Consider the following 27,248-nt stretch of genomic DNA (forward strand, 5'->3'; position numbering starts at 1 on the left):
ATGGAAAATAAAAAGGAAGGAAAAATTGAAACCAAGATGCCATCCCACAGAAGCTCTCAGGTGGCTTGTTTTTTTTTGTTTTTCTGTGTTTTCTTTCCTTATTTTGCACAATGGAAGGACAGGGGTATTTGAGGCAGATCTGAGTTTGTGCACTGTCAAGTTGAACCTAAGAAGGCAAATTTTCTCCTCTAGGTGGCTGTCCACAAGCACGCTGAAGCAGAGCTGCCCAAGGCTTTCAGGCAGTGGCTGTCTGCATGCAGCAGTGCCCCTCGGAGTGTGCTGCACGCTGCGTTACCTCCTGCACACACAGAGCAGGGAGTAAAGGCAGTGAAGCAAAACTCAGAGCACCAGTTCCTCCCAGCCACCTTGAAAGCTCAGAGCTCTCCCTGCAGTTCCTGGAGTCTTTGATGGAAGAATGTATTCACCGTGCTGAAACCAACAACTCAATCTGAATAAACAAAACCCCAGTGTGTTTTTAAAGTAGGACACTGCTTCTTCCATTTAGAAACTCTTTGATCTCTAGGAAATCCTCTGAAAGCCTTAGCTCAGTCACCAGGGGCTGGGGAACTGCAATTTGGTGCTCTGTTTCCAGTAGAAGCTAGCAGCTCTGCTGGCCTTCTCACTAGTGCTGGGGTGAAGGGAAATATCCTGTCATGCAGTGACAGCTTCCAGTTAAGATCTCTGATAATGTGGGGGAGGATTGCTAATTTAGGAACACCAAACGAGATCACGTTGATGAGGGAGTGGTGCTACTGTGAGATTACTCACCAGCCTCACAGCCTGTACCAGCTCTCAGTCCCCAGATCATAACCCACAGTTTCTCCAAGGAGCTCCTGGGAGTTTTGCATTTTCAGAGTAGCTACAAAGTGAAATATTGACCCCAAACTATATTGGCAAAACGATTTCTGCTTCAAAAGTTTCCAAAGAGTGATGATGCAGAGAAGCAGGATCCTATGGAAAGGGGAAGATTCCTCCATGGATGTTACCTAGACACTCCCATACCACAGGAATGTGCCTGCTAGCCCTTGGCTGACTCATTTCATTACAGATTTGTAAGGCAATATATGATTTAATCAAAGAAATGGCTAATACAACTGTGTTTGACCTCTTTCTTTTATTAGCATATTTTATGTTCATACTTTACAATAGAATAAGTTATATATACAGCATTAAACAAAATTATTAGAGAGTAAGCTTTGGCAAGTTCTACAGGATATCTTCTCATTCCTGTATGTCTTCTGTGTAACAATAAAAATATTGCATACTAAATAAAATAATGTTAAATAGTCTGTGTTCACATTGGCACAATCAGTTTTAAGACCCTAACTTTTCATGGCCCAATAAACCAAAAAGAGGATTCCTGTATCTTCTTTTCAACAATTAAATTATGTATACTATTAAATGACACATGAAATACAGGAGGCAGTCCACTGAATAACACTGTAGTTACACACTGGCACAAGAAAAATAAGAATCTTTATCTTTTCTTTTTTTTCCTTTCCCCCCCACCCTTTTTTTTTTTTTTAATTCTAGTAAATTCTAGGTCTTCAAAATCCTGTTGAAGATTGCAGAGTTGTCAGCAGATCTAGAAATCTTACTGAAGCCTGCTGGAATCTCTATGAATTCATCACTGCTTTCAAGCCAGCAAGAATCTCACCCCTAAATTAAACATCAGTAAGCCAGTTCAATGTTCAAATAACTGCAGATTGCTGCTTCATTAAAAGAAAAGTAAAAATTCTCATCCAATTTGGTCTATGCAAATTAATGAAGTGTGTGTTATGCTAGGAAAGAAATGGTGGGGTCAGGATAATGAGAGGGATAGGGTTTGTGTTGCAGGGTGTGCTTCCTCTGCTATACAGATTAAGTGCTGAAAAGCTACTAAATATTGATATTAAAGGGTGATACTATATGTTCTGCAGAATTATGATACTATCATAGATAAGATCTAGTTACTTATCATAGATAAGATCTAGTGACTTAGTGATGGAATACTGGTTGTTAACCTTGGGGCAAGAGTTAATATTTTTAATAGCATTTTATTCAGTCCTGCATTTGGGAATTTAAACAATACTGCTCTGTAACAGACATGTCTCTTAATTTAGTGGTTGCACTTGTTGACATCTGTCATTGCTCATTTTAGCTATAAATTAAGCAAATAGGTTTGGTATCAGCTACTGATTTGGGGTCTGAACAAGTTTTAGAGAACTTTTAACTGAGAAAATCAAGGATTAGTTAAAAGAAAAAAAACTAAGGTCAATTTTTGTTGTACATGAACTCACACTAATGCTTTAACTTCCAGAGGAGTTGGTTTTGACCTGTGGATTCCTTACTCATGACCTACCTTTGCAAGAGTATAGCATTTAAAAAACAATTTTCCCTCTGAATTTCAGGTGTCTCTAAAGAAATCCACTCCTTTTGCTCTCCATGTCAGATGTGCACAGCTATTGTCTGAAGTGCCTTTGCTAGGAATGCATTTTGATGTATAGATGTCACTACTGAAAAAAAAACACTTTTAATGGTAGTCAACAAGCCCTTTTCATGGCTTTTTTTTTTTTTCTAATGGCAAAGAAGACAATTTGTTGCCCTCAACTTGGAACAACTGCCAACTTTTATTGCCCACTTGCTCCCCAGCTTGTCCTCAGCAAGTCAGCAGTTTGAATCTACAATTCCTGAAATGTCAGTATGGACCAAAAGTGCATTTACCTGCATCATGTACAGAGTTTTGAAGCACTTCAATCTGTAAATTGACTCTTTTTTCATATAGTATAGTTAGTTAACCTGAGGGCTGTGTAGATACACCTATGCAAGTACTTCTAGGTTAAACAAAACCATAATAAGCAATGAAAATGAAAGTGGTTATGTATTAAATGCACTAGAGGTGATAGAAATGTGCCTGATGTGCATTAATTGATACTGTGGCTGTGGTACTGCTTCTGACTGTGACTATTAGACCATAGAATGAAGCTGTAAGAGACAGGAATGTTTTCAGACAGCAATTTGATGGCTTGCTGGAGCCCAGGCAGGATGGGGTCATCTGCACTTAGATTCATACACAGACTGCAGAGTGGATGTTTGTGTGTCCACCTATTGCCAGTAACTGTTCCACATGATCATTTTGCTCAATGACATGTTTTATGCCAAGCTTCTTGGGAGATCTCTGCTCTTCTTTTAGTAGATCTGTAACTTCACTCTTCTGTAGAAGTCGAGGAGCTTCCTGTTGGTGAGCAGGAGCCGTTATGTAGAAGGAACATCAACGGTCTCTGGTCCAAAGTCTTTGCCGCGGTGCTTGCTGGACTCCTGGTCCTGGTGGGTGATGTGGAAGTGCAGGTGCCAGGCAGGGGTGTCAGGACGTCCCTGCTGGCTCAGGAGCAGGCGTTGCTTGTGCCCACTCCAGGATATCTGCACACAAGGACTCGACGGCATCGAGCCGCTCGATCTGCACCAGTTTGGTGAGCAGCTCTGGGATGCTGTACCCCGCCGTGCTGATGCGGTCGAAGAGCTGCATGCCGTCTGTCATGCCCCCGATTTCATCCCTCTTCAGCCCAAAGCTCTCGGCCAGGTGGCGCCACGTCTTCACGATGGCTTTCTCTGTGTTGTAGGTGGAGCTGAGCATTCGGCTGGTCTTCTCCAGGCAGTCGAAGGGCAGCTCCGTGGGGCTCAGACCTGCGAAGGGAGGGGTTTGTGGTCAGACGGCTCCGTGCTCGAGCCTTGACTGTCAAGACTTTTATTCTATTGCAGTGTATAATGCTAGCAGTAAGCACAGCTAAAATCTTCAAGTGATAATCCATGATAGGTATGTCTAGCTCCAAAGATATTACTGTATATTACCAAGTTCTTCCTAGTGACAGCAGGGTACAATAATTAGGGTAAGAAGTTGTCTGGGGAAGAAGAATTAGATGGGTTGCACGAACTCCCACAGCACTGCCCCTTCCTTCAACAACTGAGCTGTTAGAAAAAGTGTATTGCAACCCTTTCTCTAGTGAGCAGCTCCATTAACACAGCTCTGCACGTCAGGCACAGCGTGTGAGCTGCAGAGACAGCTCTGCTGCTTCCCTCAGCCTGCCACCAGCAGCTGCTCCAACAGCTCTATAACTGGAAGTTGCCCTTGTAGGAATGTGAGGAGGGAGGTGAACGAGATGCTCACAAGCATGAAAGTCCCTGCTCGAGGTGCTCCATTGTCACTACTATCACTGAATCTCTGGAGAGGATTTAACATTCATCTTGTGGGGAAAAAGCTATATTTTCTTTTTTCCTGGACATTTTTTTCTATGTATTCATGGTCACAGAAGTGAGGAGAGAAGCAGCTACACTATTTTTCCAAAGGCAGTCTTTTGCTTCTGTAGTTTTCCTGCTTCATACTAAAAGTGGTAATTTGGTGGGAGATAGAGCTCCCTGAACCACAGAAAACTCATATGCACACAAAGTGTGTGTGTAAGGAAATGCAATCATGTCTTCTGCTCTGCAGGGAAATTAATTCATGTCTCTTCTGCCAAAGCAGTCTAGGTACTCAAGTGCTAAAGAAGGACACTTAAAACTTGGAAACTCCACTTTTTTGTGAGAGATAGGACAGCATTTAGAGAAGCAGATCAGGTCAATACTTCTGTTTTACCCTCAGTCCTGACTCTCCCCAAATGACACTTTCATATTTGGAACTAGTTTCTATCTCTTATCCACGAGACTAAACAAATCAATCAAACAGGTTTCCTCTAGATGGGGAATGTGAGAGTGTTTCTCTGCATCTTGGTCCCAGTACAGCCCAGCACCACCCTTCCAGCTCTCCACGGGAAGGAAGCCCATGCAGACACCTGGAGAGGAGCCTGGAGAGCTCTGGGCTCAGGGCACCACGGTGTCTTTCATGGTGATGGACTTTCTGGTTTCCACAGGAGGGCTGAGGCCTTTCTTACTCTGAAGCAAGTGGTTCCAAGCTCCTTCTGTGCTGCCAGCAGCAGTGCCAGCTCCGTGCACTCACCTTCTGCGACATCGCACACGTTGGCGTACACATCGAGTATCTTCTTCCTTCTGCTCTGAATCTGAAAGAGAAGAGTCTTGTTTCATTAATGTTTCAGTCACAGGAGTAAACAATTAGCAGACAAATGGAAAACCTGTGTGAGCTCTTCATTTCATGACACTGGGGATTATCACAGAACGTCCCCAAGGGTCCCTTTTGCAGACTCAAAGAAAAGGACACAGCAATTACTCTGTGAAGCATAAACCTATTTCTGATTTCATTTTCCACTGCTAGAGATCTTTCCATCCATCTTCCAGTCCTTTTTCAGATCAACTACTTTTCTGCTCCAGGTATTTGTGTATTTTATTTCTCTTCCAGACCAAAGCAAACTCCTGACAATGAGGATAAATCCAATAGCACATCTATAGGCAATTAGTGCAGGGATGTGCAGGGAAACAGGACAGGACTGAGCAGGGGGAATGAAATTCTGGCTGAAATTCTCTTCTTCCTGTAATCTAAGGGGTCTGTAGAGGAGAGGATCTTCCTTGCTGTCATTTAGTACATTAAGAAGTAACTGTGTTTCCTTCCATGACATATTGCCTGGTCGAATCTGAAACATTTGACAAATAGATTATAAATAAATAAAATCAGTGAGGCTTTGGACAGGGAAAATTTAAGGTCCAGAGTGCTCTAGCCATTTTTGACACAAAAGAAACTTGGGCTGAAAAACCTGATATTTTCCAAGCTGAAAATGGACATTTTGATACAGTTTCATTTAGCAAAAATATCCTTAAGATTTCGTCTTGGATTCAATGTGAAGGGAAAACAAATGTCAAAATGTCATGAGTTCTCAGGGGCTGGAATTGTCATCCCTCTGTCAGCTCTCATTAGGACTGAGCTTTCTGAAAAGCTGTCTTTTTGACAGGGCCCTAGCATTATCTCCACAAATTCGCCACCTTTCACTGCAAACCAGGCTAGAAGAAAAGCTCAGCTTTCAGAATTTATTTCATTTTTTATTATGGAAAGACTTTCCTCGTTTTATTTGGGCTCTAAAGGGCAAGGCACATCCATGCCTTGGATTAACAGAGTTGCAGCTGGAGACCACAAGGTGGCTGCTCCACCTGAAGCCTGTTTTGCAGGCAGAGATGGTGAGCAAGTGTGCTGCACCACAAGACAACCCAACCCAGGCACTGATTGCTGGTCCCACCTTCCTGGTATAATTGACATGTGCTTAATTGGTTGTGCTGCTCTTGTAGGCTCAGATTAGCTGTGTTAGAACCTTGTAAACAGGCAGCTTTCTTTTCATGGGGTTTGTTAAAACTCCTCCCAAACTATTGGATGCTTATTTTCACTCTCTCACTTTTAGGGCAAGGTTGAATAATTCCATGCCCATGAAAAATTTAGCAGGATGCTTTTTCTACCAGAGCCAGAAGATGGGGAATTTGTAAAGCTTGTGCTCAAAGTGAAGAGGTGAAGTTGAGCCTGATGATCCTCCCTGTGGTAGCTCATTGCTTAATGGTTTTTGGTTTAATCAGGAAGGAGAGGACTTGGTTAAAAACAACTCTCTAACTTTCTTTACCCTTGTCCCATAGCTACTTAATACTCTTTCCTGTACTAGAAATGTTACTTAATCTTCAGCCTGAAGCAAATTATTGCCTTTCTAACTTGTGGCAACTGGCTTAATTATGAAATCTTAGGTACGGAGTGGAGGATCTTGATGCAATCTGCACATTTGTTGAAAAGTTTGTCTTCAGCCTTGTCAGCAGGCTTCAGTCCATGAGAAGTAGGTGGGAAAAGAAGGTCTGGGAGAAATATTTCGTGCTTCAGGTGTGCTTATGAGCTATCTAAACCACTTTGGAGAACACATCTATTACACATCACCTTTAGAAGGTAAGCCAGTTTCTATCATATGTTCTGATTTCATGCCTACATAACTTGTACTATCCAATCTCAGGAGCATACAGAAGTATGATAAAGCTGCATATTTACAGAGACCTCAGAAAACTCCATTTTGAAATGGGAGTGTAGGAGCAGTAAGTTATTTTCAGATGGTTGTAACTCTGCAATTGCAAAAACATTTACCTTGTGCTGAGACTTTGTGTCTGTACTCAGCTGAAAAAATGAGATCTTCAAAAAACTTTCAGCTGACCCATCCCAATGACTTAAAACATGCAAACATGAGGAGATGCATTTTCAAACCTTTATAGTCTTAAAAGATACCTGATGTTTGATATTAATGTCACAATTCTGTCCTTACCTATTGCCATTTAAAAGTTCTTAAGTACTAAAAAGATAAAAAATATCTCAACAGACCTTTTTAAGGACAGTTTCATGTTAATACAAATTAAAAAGCTCTGTGGGTGAGTTGTGGCCTTAACTACACCTTGAAATATTCCAAGTGAGAGAAAACACCCTGAGCACAACATGCTCAGCAGGAGAAAGCCTTCCACAGCAGAACAAAGAGATGCCCAGAGTCCTTGAGAGCATGGGAGTGTCCTTCAGAGCATGTGTGTGTTTTTCAGGATTATACATGAAAAACAAGCACAGCAGAGAATATTATTAAAACCTCTGCTGTGGAAATACCAATGCTACTGGGTCAAGGTACTCAGCTCCTGTGCTGTGGTATGAATCTGGCTGTGCTGCTACATTTATTTTCTGTCTTAGATTTTCTGTGGTAAATGTAGCATCAAAGTTAATTCTATAAGCATTACCTACATTGGAGCTTTGCTGTTACTTTTTTATTTGACTATAAAATAGAATACTCAAAAAAATCACAGCTACTACTCTTTAAGAAATGTACATTTTTTTCAGCTCTGAGCAGTATATATGTACATCTATGTCACTGTGCAGAGGAGTTTTTATACTAAATTTGTCTGGAGAAACTTGTAAATTAGTATGGTCTGCATTATAATGAAATCTGGGGAGGAACAGTTTGAATATTTTTTTTCCTTAAAAAAAGAAGACAGGAAAACACTCTGAATTTTTAAATCTCAAAATAGCCTTACCCCAGTTGATTTATTGCTCGTAGAAGATTTATCTCTGGCCAAATGCACTAAAGATAACAGGCATCTCTCTGGAGTTCCTTGCTTGTCAACTGCAGCCTCTTCATCACTATCCATACTACGGCTCAGAAGTCGTTCGTTCTCAGAAGAGGCATCATTTTCACTGGAAAGTGAAGGATATGGTTATTTTACAGGAGTCTCTCATGGACTGATGCCAATCATCTCCTTTTTGTTATCCTAGAGTCATGGAAAAAAGGTATCTTCCATTTTTTTTAAAGTGCATTTCCTCCAAAATCCTGTGAATGTAGCTTCATACGCCTGCCCCAAGCACGGACACAATGCCCACCAAGTTACACAGTCATGCATGGTTTGCAAAAATCTTCTTTGTAGAGGGATTTTCCAGCTGAGGACAACTTTTAAACCACCTGAAGTGTGTTACCCAGCCAGATATGGCCAAGAGGGAGACAGAAAGTCAGGAAAACTATCACAATATGCCACCCAGATGATGCTATGGACAAGGAGTTTCCTTCAGGCCTCAAGCACCTATTTTTGCTCCTCCTGCCTGGAAGTGAAAAGGAACCTTTCTAAGGGCATGTAGGTGAGAGCAGCACTCTGATCCCAAACATGGACCTCTCAAAAGAGGAGAGGGAGACCCAGGAGCTTCTGAATTGGTCATGGAGGGCCTGGGGAGGACACAGGTTTCTCTTGGGTAATGTTGGTCACCCTCTCTTAGAACAGTGAGGGGGAAAAGCCTATAAACATGTCCAGTCTTCTCCCTGCTGCAGAAAATTACCAGCATCCTCTTCTAATTTGTTCTTCCCCTGTTCCTCTGTACCAGGATGAATGCTGACTATGTCCCTCCCCCACTCCAATCCAAACTGGAATGATGTTTGCCTTTTACCCACCTTTTAACAGCCTTAGCTGGAGTTGCTGTCAGTTTTTCAAACTCTTCTTTCTCAGAGAATATCACAACATTATCTGTAGATCAACAATTAGAGAAATTTAAATTGGCAAGGAGTTTCCAAACCAGCATTTTGTCTCAGGAGCTGGTTCTGCTGGCAAGCTTACTGCAAATATGAATCTCTCTGATACCTTTTTAATTGCTGTGAGGGGATTAAGTGACATTCTGGAAGCACAAAAACTATTATACATAATTCCTTAGTAAACTGACATGGATTTTATACAATTCAAAAGAGAAATTGTAATTTAGAGAAATGCATTAAGAGTATTTAAGCTCAGTGTTGTCTTGGACAGAAAAAAAAACAAAATGAAAGCAACTTATACCTTGCACTTCTTTCTTCTCTTCTTGAGTGTTAGCCTGAGCTTCCACATTTTTTACTGAGTGGCTCTTACAACAGGCTGGAAAATGAAATTACAACACTAATTATTCTCAGAAGCTCCCTAACAATAGCCTTTGCAGCTAAAACTTCACGTGCTGAACAGTTACCTTGAGCAGAAGGTTTTGTTTTCACAATGTAAAACATGATGATGAGGACGATGGCAATGGCCATTATGAAGATGGTAGACATGGCAATAATAAGAGCTGTAGCCAGATGGCCTTGTCCTGAAAGATCTGCTGGAATAAACCAAAAAATACTTCCATAAAGGAGCAACTCTTGGGATCAGAGCACAGTTAATGGTTTGTGGTCTGCTCTACATTTACACGTTGCACACTCAGTTAGTTGATCTGGCTTGGTTATGTGTTAAGCATTGAAAAAATTAGTGTTACATCTCAAAGGCAAACTAATTAACAGTTTTCAAAATTGTGGCATTTATGCTGCAGTAACTAGAAAACAGTATTCATTAAAAATATTGGATGGTATGATTAAAGATGCAGGGATTTGTATAACCATATTGGAAGCTATATATAAGCAAGAGTAGCAGCCTTCCTAACAACTGTATTGGGGAAACAGTATTGGAAAGAAGAAGAAAATCAAAATAAACAAAGAGGATGAGAGGGAAATGACTGTGGATAACTAGGACAGCCTGAAAAGCTTTGTAGTAAAAAGGAGAACACAATGCACACCTAGAAGAACTGATGTTTTTCTAACAAAGACATAAAAACCAGCACGGCTAGGAGGTGAATTTAAAGCAAGAGGTGTGAAAAGGCATTCAGAAGCAGAATTGGGATGCAAAAGATGGGAAGTTTAAAAAGCCACAAAAAGATGCAGAAAATGACAGGGGTGCTAAAATGCACAAAAACTTTATTTTTTCTGAAAACAATCCTCACAATCACATTTCCAGACAACACCAGGAGGATCTGCATTGTCAAGTACCTCATTAACTACATCTTTCCTGTTGTGTCTTCTCAGGTTCCCAGATTTTTAAAACTTGATAAACATGCTGGAGAACTGTTTATGTCAGCTCAGGAAGAAACCAGCCATATTTGTGTATGAAATTATTTTCACCAGTGTCAGCTAAGCTTTGCTGAGGCATTTCTGTATGGCTACAAATAATGAGCTGAGTTTACTGCTGGCATTACTGGGTACAATTAAAATCCATTTTAAGTCCATCTATCTAAAACGGTGGTGTTGATTAACCAAGAAATAGAAACTAATTCTGAATTATTTTGAATTGCAGTTTTGGAAATCTGGAAACAGTGGCAACAAAATTCACAGTATTTTCAGTTTGGCTGAAATGGCACATAGTTGATGCCATTTTCCAAACAAATGGCTGCTAAGTTAAATCTGTGAATATATTCTTACCTTTGTGAGCATGCTGGTAAGGTGAGAAAGTGCTTGTGCCAGAGGTACTTGGGAAAATGGCTGAAATGCCAGAGGTAGCCCCTGCACCTGCAATATAAACAGACAGGCCATGAGCTTCCACAGTTGCTTTGGTCAGTCAAACCAATCCCTTGGCACAAGTAAACAGAGCCTTGATTGCATTTCCCATTCTTTAGCAAAGTACTCATGAACTTGTTGGTTTTGAAACGTCATGAACCCCAATGGGGATTTCTGGCAGATTGGAAAACTGCATTACAGAATACATTTGTGCATAGGATCCAGAAGGAGTGGAAGAAGTCAAAACTCCTGCATGATTATGAACCTAGAGAAACCCAAGCATCTTCAGACACAAAGATTCCAGTATTACAGATCTGCCCTGGGTAAAAGGAAGAGGTGACTCGAGCTGTTTACAGCCCCCACTCCATCCTTTGCAGCTGCAGAGCCCAAGCCCCAGCCCGTGTACTCCTCAGGTCAGTGCCTCTCCCAGGTATCCTGCAGCAGAAGGATCATTGGGAAACTCAGCTGGCATGGAAACCCTCGTGACCCCCCCAGGAAATGCTAAGAGAGGTGACAAATAACAGTGTTGATTGCCTTCCTGTTCCATGGAGCTGCACTTCCATAAAAGGGAATATTAGAATTTCCTGCCCTCCAGCTGGGCAGTATGTTTCTTATGATCCCCCCTGTCAATCTAAATCTATATTCTGGAGAGGTGTGAAATCCACAAACAATGAAATGAAGAACTTCCTATTTCATGCTGGCAGAGGAGTCAGGCTGTTCAATAGGGGCTTCCATGTCTAAACTCTCCAGGTAAGTTTAAAAGTTCATATTACTCTTCCAGATGGTGCTACACACCAAGTTTTCAAAACAGTACAACCAAGCCATGAATTAACCCATTCTGACAATGGCAGACAGCACTGTGTATTGTTGGGGACAGGGCAGCTGATGGGAATGCTTTCACACAGGATAGTGTTGGCACAGCATTCCAAAACAGAATAAAAACATTAGGCTTGGGAGAAAATGCTCTTTTCATTGTCAAATAAACTTTAATATCATTGGTAAGGGGGTAACACAAACAGCTCCTATCAACAGACACTGAAAAACATCTTCTGGCTTGGTGAGGGCATGAAATCCCTCCTGCTTCCTATTAGCTGCCTGTGGAAAAAGTGCAGTGATAATGAAACTCAGCAGACCTAAAGGCAAAAGAGTGTCCCAGTCATCTGGAGAGGTGCACACAGCACATGGTTCCACAAGCTAGTCTGGCAGCTAGAGCAGCTCAGGACTCTGCCATTCTCTTGACCTAGTAATTACTCCAAGAAATTAAATGCACCAGGTAAACTTGACAGGAAATTAAGTGCTCTGGAATGGCCTGAGAAATGTTCCATGGTTAAGAACAAAGCAATATACATGTTCTTCACATTAAGAGAAATGTTTTCTAAAAAGACAAAAAAAAACCCCAGCATTACCTAACCCAAAACATGGCTGCTTGTAGGGAATGAGAAACGTCCACTTCACGTGGCCCCAGAGCATGAGCTGCAGATGTCTTCAAAAGAAACTGTCTTTAACAATGGTAAAGCTTCTTTCTAACCTCATTTGTTGGAAGGAAATGGATAAATTTTTTTCAAACTGAAGAAGTGTTTTCATAAAGCTTTAAATATACTAATTTGTTAATTCAGATGCTCTTCATGTTATGTAAATGACAGGCAGCTGACATCAGTCTGTCCTCTACTCCCTCTGTGTGAGATCTCCTTCTAACAAGAACTAGCTGTGAGCTCCAGGAACTGCAGCACAGCAGCAGACCATCTAGGTATCAGTAGATGAATACATCACTTGCATGCCATGGAGATTAAAGACAGGTAATTTGTTAAATTTTCAGCAATTCTCAAAACCAAAGTGAGTCATTCTTGGTCTTGACCCTTGTATTTACTCATCGTGGCTGGACAACAGAGGAAATGTAGTAAATGGCCAGTGCTGTAGCCCAGCACTTTCTTTCATGTCCCCAGCTACCAGGCTTATGCTTATTCTTGCAATCCCCCTGGCAAATCCCATTACAGCCAATTGTAATTCTGCAAGCTCCAACAAGTCCACAATAGCTTCTCCTACACCTCCTTTCAGCTACCACAGGCACACCGTGCTGCTTTGTCTGTGTGGAGCTTGTTGAGCAGGATCCAGCTTGTCTCCTCCACAAGCAAGCTTTATCAGACTCCTGTCTGGCTCTTTTCCTTCCTCTGAGATAGGGACTCACTGAAGTGTTCCTGCCTAATCAATCTCTCAGTCCTTTGCTGTTGTTAACCTCATGTTCTTCACCTGCCTGTGGAAGGAAGCTGAGCTTTCTGAGGTGGGAAGTCCCTCAGCAGCACACAGAGCATCGGATGGTGAGGAGGAGGAAGGTCATCCATCCATTCAGCATCACCATCATGCTTCCCCCAGCTCTGCCCCCATCAGGATAGGGCCTGTTGCCCCAGCCAGGTGTGTGCTCACACACACACACACACAGGAGCCTCTCCCATGCTGAGGAGTGAGCCCCTTCAGCTCCAGAGCCTACGTGCAGAACTCCCTCTGCACGGGCACGGGGCCACCTCGCTCCTGCTGCAGTGCCTGTTGTGGCAGAAGCAAGGCTGCTGCTGGAAGGTGATGGCCTTTGACACAGGCCTAGGTGGGAGTTACTCGTTAGGCATGTTTTAAGCCTATTATCAAATTTAATAATTTGGCACGTTCATTAGAAGCCCAGATTTTTCTTCAGATGTGGCTTAGAAGAAAGTGCCAATTCCTGCACCTGCACTACAAAAGGAACCCAGAAAGCCAGTTTCTGCAGAAGTTCACTTCATATTGGTTTGGGGGGAGCAAAAAGAAGCAGAACTTGGAGCTGCTGCTTTTTCCCAGGCCAGCACTACACCACGACTACAATGTCAGTCAGTTGTTCCAGTTTTGCATCCCAATCACATTATTAATTCTGGTTTCAATATAGATGACACACATAATCTGTAATGGCTCAGGTAGAGTTCAGGCAGAGACTTCCTAAGGTGCTACAGCACAACATATGGAAAAAATCTCTATTTTAAGCACAAAGAAAAGACTTATGGCTGTAATATAGCTGTACAAAAGAGTGGTATACATTCCTAGACACCTGTAAGTAATATTGTAGGAATGTGATAAAGACATTAGGAAAGAAGTTTATCACTGCAGGTTGGTCAGGTTTAGCCTTTTTTTTTTTTTAATTCAAAAATGGTATATTTAGTTATAACTTTCTTGGAGTCTAAATACAGTTTTACTAAAAGAACAACTGAATTTCTATCCACGTTGGAATGTTGGGTTTTTTTTTAACACAAAGATGGTTTTAACATGAATTGCCATGCAGCCAGACTTCTGCCCTCCTCGTGAACAAACGCTGGGCAATAAAATACTTGTTGTGTTGCTGTTTCAAAGACCCTTTCTGCTACATGCAATAAGACTGTTAAAGTTGTCAATGTATCTTGAGCCAGACTTACAAAGAGAAAAGACAAACAAGACTATCAGATTTGTGAGAGGAGGAGGAGGAGGGCACAGGGAGGGGATGTTTTACCAACATGCCCCCTTGCAAGTGTCTGTGAGTGAACAAAATCTGGTGCATTGGAGACCATATGTGCCCCTGAGATCTGTTGCTGGGGGTGTCAGCTCACTGCCCTGTGCAAAGGTCTGCTGCTCCCAGCTAGTAGCAGCTTCATTCAAGTTTATTTAATCCTTAATAAGATAGTTCAAAAACACTCAAAGCGTCTATAAAAGAGACCATCAGAGTGATCCTGAAATAAGAAGTGTTTCAAAACTTTCCTTGTGTATCTGTGTATCTATTTCTTGGCATGGAGTGCAGCTTGCTTTCTCCTGCTGCATCTCTTTTCTCACAGCCATGGCCCATTTGTGAATGCAACAGACACTCCTCACTGCCAGCCAAGCTGCACATCCCATCACTGAGGCTGTTCCACAGGAGCAAAGGGAGATAGAGCACACAGGCCAATAAATAACTAAGCAACCTGGAATAGGAGATGACAAGTAAATGATATTGAGGTGAAATTCAATGAAGGTAGACAGTTTATGGATGACACAGTAATTGAGAACTGGATTATGACTAAACCTAGTCATAAATAAAGACCTAGATATGTAGAAAGCATAGATCAGAATTTTCAAATTAATGGGACTCTGTATTCAGGTACTTACATGGAAGATTTGGTTTCAAACTCAAGAAAGCAACACTTCATATGGAAAACCTACACACTTAGAAGGTCAAAAGCCAAGCCACCTTCTAAGGTGTTTACACATCACAGTGATCACACATGAGCCAGCTCTGACAATATGACAAACCACTACTAACAGAGCACATCCTAGGCAATGGAGGGATGCTTGACTGCTCTTTATTTTACTGACTCGCTTTCATGGCACATGCAGGATACTGTAAGACAATTTAATGTTTCCTGGAGCCACAGGTAGATACTTCAATTAGTGTAGGTAGTTATTAACCCAGGAAGAGCATGAAGTAAACTAATTCCTGAGGTTAAACCTTCTAAAAATGGTGACAGCAATGTTCCCTCAGACTTCTGGTTTTGGTCTGGTCACTCTCCCCATAACCACTACTCTTCAAACACACAAAAGGAAATATTGCTGATGTCTTCTCTGTAATGTCTTTAATTATTTTATTTCTTTTGCTTTGCCAGGGCAGGGAAGTGCTGATGATTACAGCTCACGTGGCCTTAGTCTGACAATTTATTTGCATCTGTTGAAGTTTTGCTTCAGCTTTGCTGGGAGCTGTAATCACTGCACAGTTCTGGAAGGTCACAGGCACACACTTCATGAACTAAGCCTGTGTCCAGGAGTCCAGGGTTGTGAATTCAGGGTTGCTGTGAGCCTGGGCAGAGCAATGCTGCAGAGACCTGCAATATCTCCCATGGGTGAGTGCTGCTCAGCGTGGGAGCTGCAGCTCCAGCACGGGGGAACACATCAAAGTCATTGTTTTGCTTCAGGAGAACTGTGCAGAAAGCAGATGCCCTCCTGAGAGATACCTGGGCCCAGCTTTCCCATCAGCTGAGGACAGCAAAACCCATATTTGCTTCTCAGATCCCTCCCCTTGAAGGTTTATGACTGAAGCTGGCCAATTTTGTCCTAAGGTTAGTTTCCTTTCTTTCCTAATATAGACAGACCCTAAGGGGATGAGAATTAGGCCATACCACCAATGAACAGTAAAGTACTGCCTTCAACATTTCTCCCATTCCACTTGTGAAGAGTAATGGGGTGTTCAGAGATCAAACAACACAGGGGAAAAAAAAAAAAGTAGTTTGTTAGCTCCAGCTAACAATCCTGTTGATTTGATTCATTTGTAAGCACAACGTGAAGAAGAAGGAAAAAGAAATAGTCCTGTTAAAAAAGAACAAAACTGGCAAGGAAAGAAAATGAGTGATATTACCAAGAATAGGGAGTTAAAATAAAAATCTCTGAAAAAAAAATTCACTCATACAAGTGGTTTGGGCATTAGGCTTGTTTGTTTTAAGCATTTCATGTAAAGAGTCTGACTCTCAGTCTTCAGTAGACGGGTGTGGAAGGGACCCCCCTGCCTACAGCTTGTCACATTGTTCCATCTCATCTGTTTAGCTGCTTTTCAAGTTCTAATGTTTCAACAATAAAAATGATCTGTTATGTTTCTAGATGCTATTCGTTCTTTAGTAATTTAAAAATAACTACTTGTTATATTTATTTATTTTTTTAAATTTTCCTAAGCCACCATCAGAAGATGTTAGACTTAAAAACTTACACAGGTTGATTATTGCATCTGTTTTCATCTGTATGACCAGCAAAGAAAATAAGAGAAAATAACAGTATTTTGTGCTCATCCATGTATAATATATACAGATGAAAAAAGAAAACCCTCAACCACTTCCTGAGTTCTCTAGATCAATAACTTGGGAGTGGAAAAGAATTTGTATATTTGAGGCAACTGTGTAAACAAAACTTCAGAGTAAATGTTCTTCAAGTTTTCTTAGTAGAGTTTGATTTTGTTTTCCTCCATTATTTTTGAATTGGAATGGTGAATATCAAAGTTTGAAGAGGGGAGCAGAGTTAATATGCATAAACAGATAGAGAATTGCAGCTGCCAAAAGACAAAATCTCTTTCAGCAAACCTCTCCATCAGAGAAACTCGATGTAGTCTTAAACCTTCTGTCTTTTGCACATACTTTTACACTGGATAAAAGAAAAACAAACCAAAACAAAGCCCATCACACAACAAAAACACTCCACGTAGTCAGAGGCCTCAAGTGACTCCAGTCCCAGAGGTGTCAACAGAAAATCCAACACCATTACCTGTGGGAAGCCACATCTTAAAGTTTGCTGCTCGTTATCTTAATTATTTGATTTGCATAGGAAACCTGCCTCCCCTCCTTTCTGCAGTGCTGCTGTTTATCACAGAGGCATCACGTCCCAGTTTGCTGTCAGCAAGGGGCACTGGTGGCTCCTGATCTGCTCCATGCACAGCTGAAGGTCTCACAGCTTTGAGGTTTTGGCACTGAGCTCCTGTGAGTTGAGCAGTCCAGACCTGAGGCTCCTACACAGCAGACTTGAGGGCCTGGAAATATTCCATAAGTGTTCCACAGTGCCCAAGAGATGAAAAATTGGAGCCTTTACAGTGGTGTTTACCCTTTTCCCAGTAAGAAAAGGCTATCCTGCTAAACAACCAAAATCCTTAGGAGCACATGAGGATGGTCATGCACAGCCTCTTCCTCGTCCATGCCCATTGCCCACAGGCTGCCACTGAAGCCTGGTACTCCACCCAGGCTGGAAGAGACCACTGCAATAGGTTGCTAGACCACTGGAATAGGTTGCCCAGAGAGGTGCTGGAGGCCCCATCCCTGGGGACATTCAAGGTCAGGCTGGATAAAGCTTTCAGTGACTTGACCCAGTTGGAGATGTCCCTGTTTATGGCAGGAGGGTTGGGCTAGATGACCTTTGGAGGCCCTTCCAACCCAGACATTCTATGACTCTATGACTGCAAAACACTGTTGCTCCCACCCTTCAGTCCACAGAGAGTTCCAACATGGTAACCTGCCAATACATTGGCCTGAAATCTCTGACCTCTGTGAAATGTCTTCCTCTCTGACCCCTATTTTTAATGCTATTTTGTGCTTTTTATTTCTCAAGTCTCCTGAGAGGAACAAAAAAAAAAAAGGCCCATCAGGGAATTTCTTCCTCACTTGCAGCCTTTTTGACTCTAATATTTCCAGGTGCTGAGACACGGGGTGTTCATCTTGTTTCCCCAGCATTTCAAGGTTTATGGAGTGTGTAGGACATGAAAGTTGCACAGCAGGCTCTTGGAGTTGAAAGCTATTTGTTTACCCTTTGATCAAACCCAAATACTTTTCTGCCAGCTAAAATGTGTCATCAGGCAAATTCTCTGAGCAGGTTTCCATGCAGCAGCACAGCCCCCCCACTTCACTCCCCTGGCCCCCTGTAGCACACAGGCCAGGCACCTTCCACAGCAAGGTGTTTTTCCAGCTAAGGAGAGCACCACTGTCCTCCAAACCTATCTCAGACCTAAAGAAGGCCTGAAATGAGATTTCTCTCTCCTCATATTTCTGGCTTGAAGTGCAGAGCTGAAGTCTGTCACCCCACCTTCCTATTTTTAAGTAATATTTGTCATCCTTGTTTCCTTGCAACCCATTGGGTCACCTTTCTCCAGTGCTGTGCTGTGTGCAGGAGTGCTAGGAGAAAAGGAGCTTTAGGGGAGAGGCACCCTTTTTGTGGGGGGTTTAGGCTCCTGAATGTTGTTCCATGCTGTTTTGAAATCTCATAAAAAGAAGAGAAGATTCCTGGGACCATCTGGAGTTCTCATTCTGGATTCTCCACCGTGATGGCCAGTCAATAAACAGAAGCTGTTCTGCACAGAGGAAGCATTCCTACCAAAGAGCTGATTTTACCCTTCACAAGACAGAAACCATGTGCTCCTGTTGAGGTTGAATGCTATTAAGGCATTTAGAGCACAGCACTTAGAGGAGATTGGACTTTTCAAACCTCCAAAACTGATGCAGTCATGCAACACTGACAGGTCACCTTTCCTTTGCTCTTACTGGTATAATGTGATGACAGTGAAACATGCAGTAAAGATAATTTGCTAATACCAGATTTTATGCTGCCTACCACAACAGTGAGATTTTCAAGAGGTTCCTGCAGCAAGGCTCATTTTCCACCCAGAGTGGAAATTATTGCCTGTGAATTAGGGAGCTGCCATTCCAAACAGTGTCCAGAGGTTTAGCCATCATAAACCAAATTACCTGAGCTTAATGATGTGAGAGATCTGGATTTGAAGAAGCTTTACCACCTTTTGAACACTTGTAATCACATGGTTGGGTTCACAGACTTAATTAAAATGGTTATGTTTACTCTTTCTAGGACTGATATTTCCTCCTACCTTAGTAACCCAGTCCTTTTGTAAGTTCAGGCACCTGCCTAAATTCCTCCCAGAGATCACACCCTCACCTCACCTACTACAGAGCTGATCTCACCAAAATCACACTCACCCTGCCCTCTCTCACCCCCATTCTCAGGCACAAGTGGATGTCCCAGGCCTGGGTGGGCTCCTGCAGCCAGGCAGGGTGAGCAGCTGCACAAGGGACCAGCCACCTCCCATGCAGGCAGCTGAGGGAGACAACTCCCCTGGGGCTGTTACTGCTCCTCAGGAGCTCTGTGGGGTTGTAATTATCCTCTGGCTCACCTGAGCTCTTGCACTTTAGGAAAGGTGGTAACAGTTCAGGACCTGTCCTCTGAGGTGGCTTGCAGAGTAACAAGGACACGCAGTGCAGCAGCACCTCACCCAAGTAACTGCTAATTATGGACACAAATAAATGCTCAGGGACCTTTGTGTCAACCTCTGCTTTCCAACAGCACAGGCAAAACATTGGAATCCTTTTTCATGACAAAGACTTTAAAAAGAACAGAACATGGACAGGGTTTGGGGTTTAGATGCAACAAGTTTCTCTGAAGGAAGGTCCATTTTGTCTGGTGTGTTTCTTAGGGTTTTTTTAAGCTTTTTCTCCTGATCTGTTCCAGATTCTCCAAGGGGGTGTCAAAGTAATATAGTTCTTGAAAAAGAACTTATTTTTTCCCTTTCTTTTTCTCACTTTCTTTACTCCCTAAAGAAGAAAGTAGTTTTTGATGGGGCTGACATCTGCATCACACTGCTGATGCATGACTGTCCCTCCTGCCCAGGGCAGGAGCAGGGGTAAGCCATGGCAGGTACTGCTGGGGTGCCACACACATGGACAGAGAGGTTTTTTCAGGAGGCAAACCACAGCTTCTTTTGTCAATGCCATCTACAGAACTGGCTCTTATCAGTGCTGACCACCACACGTCTATGTCAGCCCTGGCATCCCTCTGGAACCAAAGGATATGAAGAGGTGTGTTTTCTTCATAGCTGAACTAAAAAAACACACAGATTTGTGCCTTCCTCCACCTACTGGCTAAATAACCATAGTGAGTCCTGGACAGGATGTCTTCACAGATGAAAACTGGAGCACAACCTGCAAACAGCAGGTCCTAAAACCAAAGGTTCTGATCTCTCCCCAAACGTTCAGCATTTCCTCCTGCTGTTGGACTAGCCTGGAGCAGAAATTGCTTTGCTGGAGATGGGACTTACTGTTTGAACGTAATAATTACTGCTGAAAGGCTTCATATTGAGCTTCCAGATGACTGCAAGCCAAAAGAAGTGCACAGGAGCTGCAGGACACTTACATTCCTTGGTGTGGGGAGGTGCCAGCAAGCAGGAGTAGCAAACCATCCCATAGATGTTCCGAGGTCTGTTCTCCAGCATGTAGTAACTAAAAAGAAGGGCAAGATGAGGCAAAACAGTGTAAATGAATACACTACAACTGAGCAGGGTTCAGCCACAACCAATTATACCCAGATAAAATCATTAAAAAAAAAAAAAACAAAACTTTTATAAGCAATTTGATGCAAAGATTGTTCGTCTTCATTTTTTTGGTTGTTTTTAAACTGCCTGAATGGAGACAGTGTTTCTCCTCTTCCCTTCCTCCTAAAAGGCAATTAATCAACCATCAGCCTACATGACAAGAAGTAGTATCATTGCCTAAAACAACATCATTCTCCCTGCTGAGTTCAAGCTGCAGTTTGCAGCATGCCCTGACATAAGTTTTTTTTTCAGAATAAGGGAATGCTGTTTTTTGAAGCAGCAGTCTCTCAGGCAAGACCACCAGTTGGATATGGTTGGCTAATTTTCTTCACAAACACCCTAACAATAATCTCCTTAATGTTAGAACCAAATCTGAGCCAAATCAGAATTAAAAAAAAAAACATACAGGAAAATACCAGCCTCACAGGGACAGCCAGATTAAGGTTTACAGTTTGGGGTTTATCTTTTTGAGTTTGTGTTGGTCTTTGATAGTGGAATTGCAGCACGAAGGACAGGTTTGCATGTTTGGAACTTCTGGGATGCTAATAAAATTAGTGTTGAAATAAGGTAATTGGTTATGAAAGAATTGGATCCACAGGCAACCTAATGAGTAAATTACACCAAAATCATGCAGAGTGGAAGTTATGAATACATCTTTACAAATCACTTGTAAATCACTACAAATTTGAATGAAGAAATTATTAAATTCATAATCCACTCTATGTGGACAGGTGCTTAACATAATAAACACTTCAGACAATGGGGAATCTGTTTTCTGCTCTTACATACCTGTATGTGCATGTGTAGTATGGGCTTTTTTTTTCTGGAAAAATGTATTCATTGTTAGGGAATGACTGCTGAAACTCCATCAAACCCCTTGGTAATTAATAAATGACCCAGCCTACAAGAAAGGGATGTGGGTCCAAGAAATGGAGCATGGAGAGTTGAGGATGGGGGTTGGAGGTACCTCAGAGGGCAGGTAAATTGAACATGGTTCCTCCTTTCTTTCTTACTGTTTTTAAAAGACACCCATTTTCCCCTTCAAATGTCTCTTATGCCCCATCTGCCACTCTACACTTCTCTCAGGAGCAAAACTTCATAGTCCCTCTCTCACAGGGGTCTGCATAATGTTGGATTATGAAGCAGCTAATAAATAAGCAGGAAATTACTTCCAAACCACACACACAAAAAGAGTGGCAAGCCAAAGGTACATATAAATCTAGAAAGAAAAATACAGGACAGTTAGGAGCCACAGTTAATAGCACAGTGCTTTAGGAAAGACAAACAACCCTTCTGACAGCTAATTAAACCAAGCTGGTGGAATATTTATTGGGTTTTACCACAAGGCAGAATGGTGGAAGATGTGTGAAGAAAACTGAAGATGATCCTCAGTGGCAAGGAACTGCTCACACACAGGGGAAGGAAGCTCTCCAGCTTCAAACATTAACGAGTCACCTCTGTGAAGCACTGGCAAGAGATTTCATTTCTCACTACTGTGCAATGCACCAAATATTAAGGGCAATGTTGGAAAAATCTGACTCCTTTATATCACTAGATACAGAGGAGTGGTCCAGAAATGAAATAATGAATTTCACACTGTTACTCTTCCACAGTGAGACCCATTCTTTCCCTTTCCTTGGCACCTCTCAAGCTCAGATTTTGAAGTGTTACAGGCAGAATCCAAGAGTAGAGGAAGGCTAGACTGCAGAATAGACTTAAATATTTTCTTGCTTAACACCATGGTGGTTTATCTCAGCTAACCTTGGTGGTGTCAAGTCACACTCAAAGACTTGGCCCTAGGTTTAGGTCTAACCTGCTGCATGGCCCAGGGCACCTGGGACTGGGAAGGGGCTGTTCTCAGCAGGGGACAGCAGAGCTGAGGAGCACAGAGGTGGAGACATCTGCTGCCTTATCCAAAACTGCAAGGAGGGATTTTATTTCATTGGAAATACATTGGCTTAACCTTTTCATTCAGGAAACAGAAGAGTGAGCTCATTTCTTCTCTTAAAACACCTCAGAGAAGAAAATGGAACCAGAATTTGCTGTAACCATGGACAAACACATCAAAAGGAGAACTGTCAGTAGCAGAGGCATCTCTGACTACATTTTAAAAGACAATGACCCCTTTTTAATTCCAGTTTGTGAGGAGACCAAGGACATACTCTGAGATGAAAACAGGTGCTGGGACAGCATGTATCATATACACTTGGGCTGTTCTTACTCTGTGGGCTTCCACTTAGGGCCTCTGCTGAAGAGAGCCAACAAGGCTAGAGGGACTCTTGCTCTCACCCACTGGGGCTGCTCCAGGTCACTGTGATTTCAGTCACACAAAAGGAGCACTTAATGGACCATCCCATTGAGGGAAACAGTTTGCATTGCTCCTCTTTCCACATTCTTGACCTGTCCTGTTTACCAAAATGGAAGAGCTTCTGGGTAGGAGCAGAGGATGAAGCCTGCAGTGTCTCAGGAGGTAAGGTCTGGGTACCTCCAGAGGTCACTGGCAGCTGAAGTTGGGTTTTGAGGACCACAGCTTCTGAGCTAAGTCTTTCAACTCTTCCCTGGTCACAATCTTGCATCCTTCTGGTGAGCATGGCAAATAGTGTAATTCACATTTTATATGGAAGGGAACCTGGACTCAGGAGCAGTGGATGACCCACGCTCCTGTACCAAACTTTTTCCCTAAAACTCATTATTAGTAGCAGTGAAAAAATAGAAGTAAAAATATCTAACTATCCAGCACCTACTTTAAGGCAAACGATAGAGGAAGCCACTTGTAGCCACAGGGAAAAGGCTGTCAGTCCCGTGGTGTTTTATCCAAAAAGTTTTGGCCAGAATGTGCCACATGCTCATCTTTTCCTCGGGCTGCTCTACTGAGCTGGTGCCAAATAGCAAAGGGATGAGTTGCCCCTAAATATAGATCAGAGCATGTGAGCTGTCACCTTGGGAAGCTCTGCAGCATATTATGGACTCATAGTGCTCTGAAAATGGAACTTTTTCCTTCCCCAATACTCTGGGATCCTTGGAGGTTGAACACCCAGGCAAGGGAGCACTCTGCCAGCTGCTCTCACCTGGTGGTGACCACACCAGTCACCTGGGGCTGCTCACCTGCTCTGACCAGCCTCTGGGCTCTCTGAAGCCACACGAGGAGCCAAGGCAGCTTCACAGCTTCTTTTAGCCCATATCTTGAGAATTCCACCTCTCCAAGCTCAGAGGGTGTTTGTCCTTAACCCCTGCCTTTGCCACACTATCCCAGGAGCTGAGTCCCACCCCGAGCAGCACACAGCTTGACTCTGGCAGCCCGGCTTCTGCTGCAGGTTCCACCTGTGCAAACCCCATGTTTTGAGATCACTCCCCAAGCAGCAGCTGTGCAAGCTGGTTATTCTTCTCCAGCACCCTGCTCCCACCTGGGTGACCTCATTAGTCCTGCCAGAAATTGCAAAACAGCCACTGTGGCCACATTTAACTTTCCTGCTCTTTATGACGGAGGAGGGGAAGTCAAAGAGGGAGCTCTTTTCAAATCACACCATCAGTCTGTTGGGCTGGCAGCTAGACAAGTCTTTCTTTTTATTTGTAAACTGTGAAAATTTCCCCCAGACTCACTGAGATAATAAACCTGGAAGCTTGCAGGGGCTCTTTGGTAGCGTGGGTTATACAGCGTTCGCTCACCACACGAAAGTCATATGGCAGGAGGAATTACTCTCCAAACCAAAGAGGCAAAAACTAGAAAGTTATGTAAGGTGAGGTTGTGTTTACTACAAAAAAAAAATGTTGAGAAAGCAAATGTGTGCTCGGGTTTGCAGGCTTTCAAAGGTAATATATTCTTCAGTCAAGAATATGTGTTAACATATTCAGTATAATAATTGCATTCTCACCGTTACTATCAGAATTACACTGAGTGTAAGAGACCATTAAAAAGATAGACTTAATTAACAGCATCTATTTTAAGCCTCTTCAGCCAGCCCTGGAACTTGTTTTGGCTCTGAATAACAGCACATACACTGCATTAGCAGCTCTTTACACCCCTTTGTGCTGCCTAGAAAGGACCCTGGGACTCAAATGCCTTGGTAAAATCTCACCCAACAGCTCTGTTAGCTAATGCTGTTGAGTACTGACAAATTTGTCAGCTGGTCACATCTGGAAAGGAGATATTTTATGCTCCTAAATACTCTGTAGTGCCAGAGTATCCTGTACTTCATGGAGCTCTGTCATAGGATGCAGGACTTACAAGGTGGCCCTTGGAGGCCAAGCTGGATTTCTGAGAGCATTTTAAATGGCACTGTGCTTAGGTCCATGAGCTGTTCCATCTCCACTTCTAGTAAGAGGAGAAGTTTCAATTTTTCTAGTTGTTCCAAACAGTTGTTTCTTCATTAAGATTTCAGTAGGATTAACAACATCATCTGATTCACTCCATTCCCCAGAGTTTTTGAAACATTTGAATGCATTGCTTCAGCAGAAAAAGCACCAGTCAACAGTGTTGTACCTACAGCCAGCTAGGACACGAAGAGAGGCTGCCAGGGATTTTGCCATTAGACAGGTATTTAGCAGCACCCTGAGCAGAGCAAAGGGTTTGTGTTTAGATCCTTACCCTGGGAGGCAAGGCCCACACTCAGCATCATTCTCCTGGTCCCCCGGCGTCAGGACCGTCGCTCGGAAAAACCCCTCGCAGTCTTTGTGCCTCCTGCAGATCTGGTAACCTCCTCTGGAGAACTTCTCTGAGGGGCATGGGATGCAGCCATAGTCCTCGTCCTTGGTACCGTAGCCACAGGTCTAGGACAACACAAGGTTGGGGAAAAAGAGGCTTGAGCTGCATGCTGCCTTCTGGCAAAGGGGGATGTTGGTAGCCTGGCCTGTTGGCTTTGCAGCACAACGCCCTATCAAGGGAAAAAAGTCTCTCATTTCATCCCTTAAAAGGGACTGTCTGTCCTAAAAAGGCCATGGGAGGACATCAGGATGCAGGATACTGTGTGCTGGAGAGGGAAAAGGGGAGCTGGAGCTCTCCTTGGGAAGTGTAGCTATTGGTATCACATGCCAGCAAGCCATGGAAGTGAATTTTGGCTGCTCCTCACATAGAGAGTGAACTGAAAATTGAAGAGTCGATTACAGCATCGACTTTTTTTTTATTTCTTTACAGAATTACAGATTACAGAAGAAGATTACAGGGGAAGAAGATTACAGGGGAAACACGGCTGCAGCACAGAGATCAGTGATCTTGCCTGCAAGCTCGTAGAGGCCAGAAGGAACATCACAAACTGCAATGTTCAGATCAGATTTTGTAACCTCTGAACTTGCATGTCCCAGCTGAACATTACATTTAGATTAAATAAAGCTAAACCCAGCTGGTTATTATTCAAACCTACTTGTTCAGGGCTACTAACTGTGTGAAATTCTTGCAGTAGGATGTTTATCCCATTAAAACCAAACAGGATTTCAGTCTTTTATTTTTTAATAAGCCACAATTATCTGCTGTAAATCAAATGGTTACCTAGGAACCATCATTTAAAATGTTGCAGAAGCCTCCAAGTCCCTCTAGTGCCAAAATATCTTCGCAGGAGAGCAAAATTAAATTCTCAGTGTGGGGGGCCTGCAAGCACACCAGACTAACCCACTGATCCCACCACACTGGAATGGCAACATCAGATTTTAAATAATTATTGAGATGAGAACTCACTGGTGGAGGCTGTTTGTGCAACATTTACCTTACAGCTTCTGCACTATCCCTTTCAGCAGGCTGCTCCTGGGGCGGGGTGCATGGGTGTGCACACACCTTGCTCCCACAACACCCTCACAGGCATCAGCATCCCTGCTCCAGCACCTCCATCCTTCCCCGTTTTCTCTCCTATCCATATATTATGGCCATGTAACAAAGTATTTGGTTTTTTTTTTCACTTGGTGCTCGCTGTGTGCCCCCCTACTAGCAGAAGAAGCTGGAGTTACCATGTAAGGCTCTTCCCCTGGCTCACACTTGGGGCAGTCGTGGCACATGCCGGTGGTCTGGTTGTAGTATTCGTTCTCTCCACAGTTGGAGTATTCGGCGCTGGCAGAGTACACCAGGGAGACCTGTCACCAGAGAGCAGCTCAGAGCACTGTCACTTCCACCCCCTCCCTACCCCACGCCTCGTCCCCTCCCCTCGCCCAAGCTCAGAAACAGAAGGGGTGACACTGCGTGGGATGGAGGCAGATATGGTCTTCAGCAACCTGCTCCCTCTCAGAGGAGTTCCTCAGAGGACTGATGTTGCTGTTTGTTGGCACAGCTGCTCCTCAAAATACTGAAGGCCATGAGTCCTGACCTGGTAATCCCCTCCTGCACAGCAAAGGCCTGAGTTTGTACCCTCATCCCTCCCAGCTCTAACAAGCCTCCATAAATGTGAGTGCAAGGGACAACTGTAACCACCCGAGGCAATGCACTGCTTTGGAACTCAACCCTGATAGGGCTGTGCTTCGTGTGACAGCCAGGCCAACTGTCTCTTCTGGTGCCTTCTATCTGCTCTGTCCTGTCCCTAAGCCACCTGTAGCTGTGCCATGAGCATTCAGAGATGTTTGCAAGGACCCAGGCAGACTGCAGTTCTCTTTGTATGAACACACATAAGTACCTACCACCAGGAAAGGGAACACGTGAGTCCATGTACGTTCACTCAGGTGAGCCATGCTCTCTTGAT

The 27,248-nt window shown here is 43.1% G+C and overlaps 1 protein-coding gene across 2 annotated transcripts; it reads right to left on the bottom strand.

Moving 5' to 3' along the window:
• Window positions 1-3,343: 3,343 nt before the first annotated feature.
• On the bottom strand, window positions 3,344-27,248 carry EDAR (ectodysplasin A receptor). Of its 2 annotated transcripts, none has more exons than XM_008937806.1 (11): window positions 27,187-27,248; window positions 26,527-26,649; window positions 25,178-25,359; window positions 20,415-20,500; window positions 10,656-10,742; window positions 9,398-9,526; window positions 9,235-9,309; window positions 8,856-8,928; window positions 7,954-8,113; window positions 4,970-5,030; window positions 3,344-3,663 (listed from the first exon to the last, which is right to left on the bottom strand). In XM_008937806.1, the coding sequence occupies exons 1-11, from the start codon at window positions 27,235-27,237 to the stop codon at window positions 3,344-3,346; spliced, it is 1,347 nt and encodes a 448-aa protein (XP_008936054.1). In that variant the 5' UTR covers window positions 27,238-27,248. The 2 variants fall into 2 exon arrangements, with proteins under 2 accessions (XP_008936054.1, XP_008936055.1); XM_008937807.1 differs by having other exon boundaries at window positions 9,398-9,523; window positions 27,187-27,237.

The sequence above is a fragment of the Merops nubicus genome, unplaced genomic scaffold (genome assembly GCF_000691845.1).
Source record: "Merops nubicus isolate BGI_N331 unplaced genomic scaffold, ASM69184v1 scaffold6883, whole genome shotgun sequence".
Lineage (NCBI taxonomy): Eukaryota > Metazoa > Chordata > Aves > Coraciiformes > Meropidae > Merops > Merops nubicus.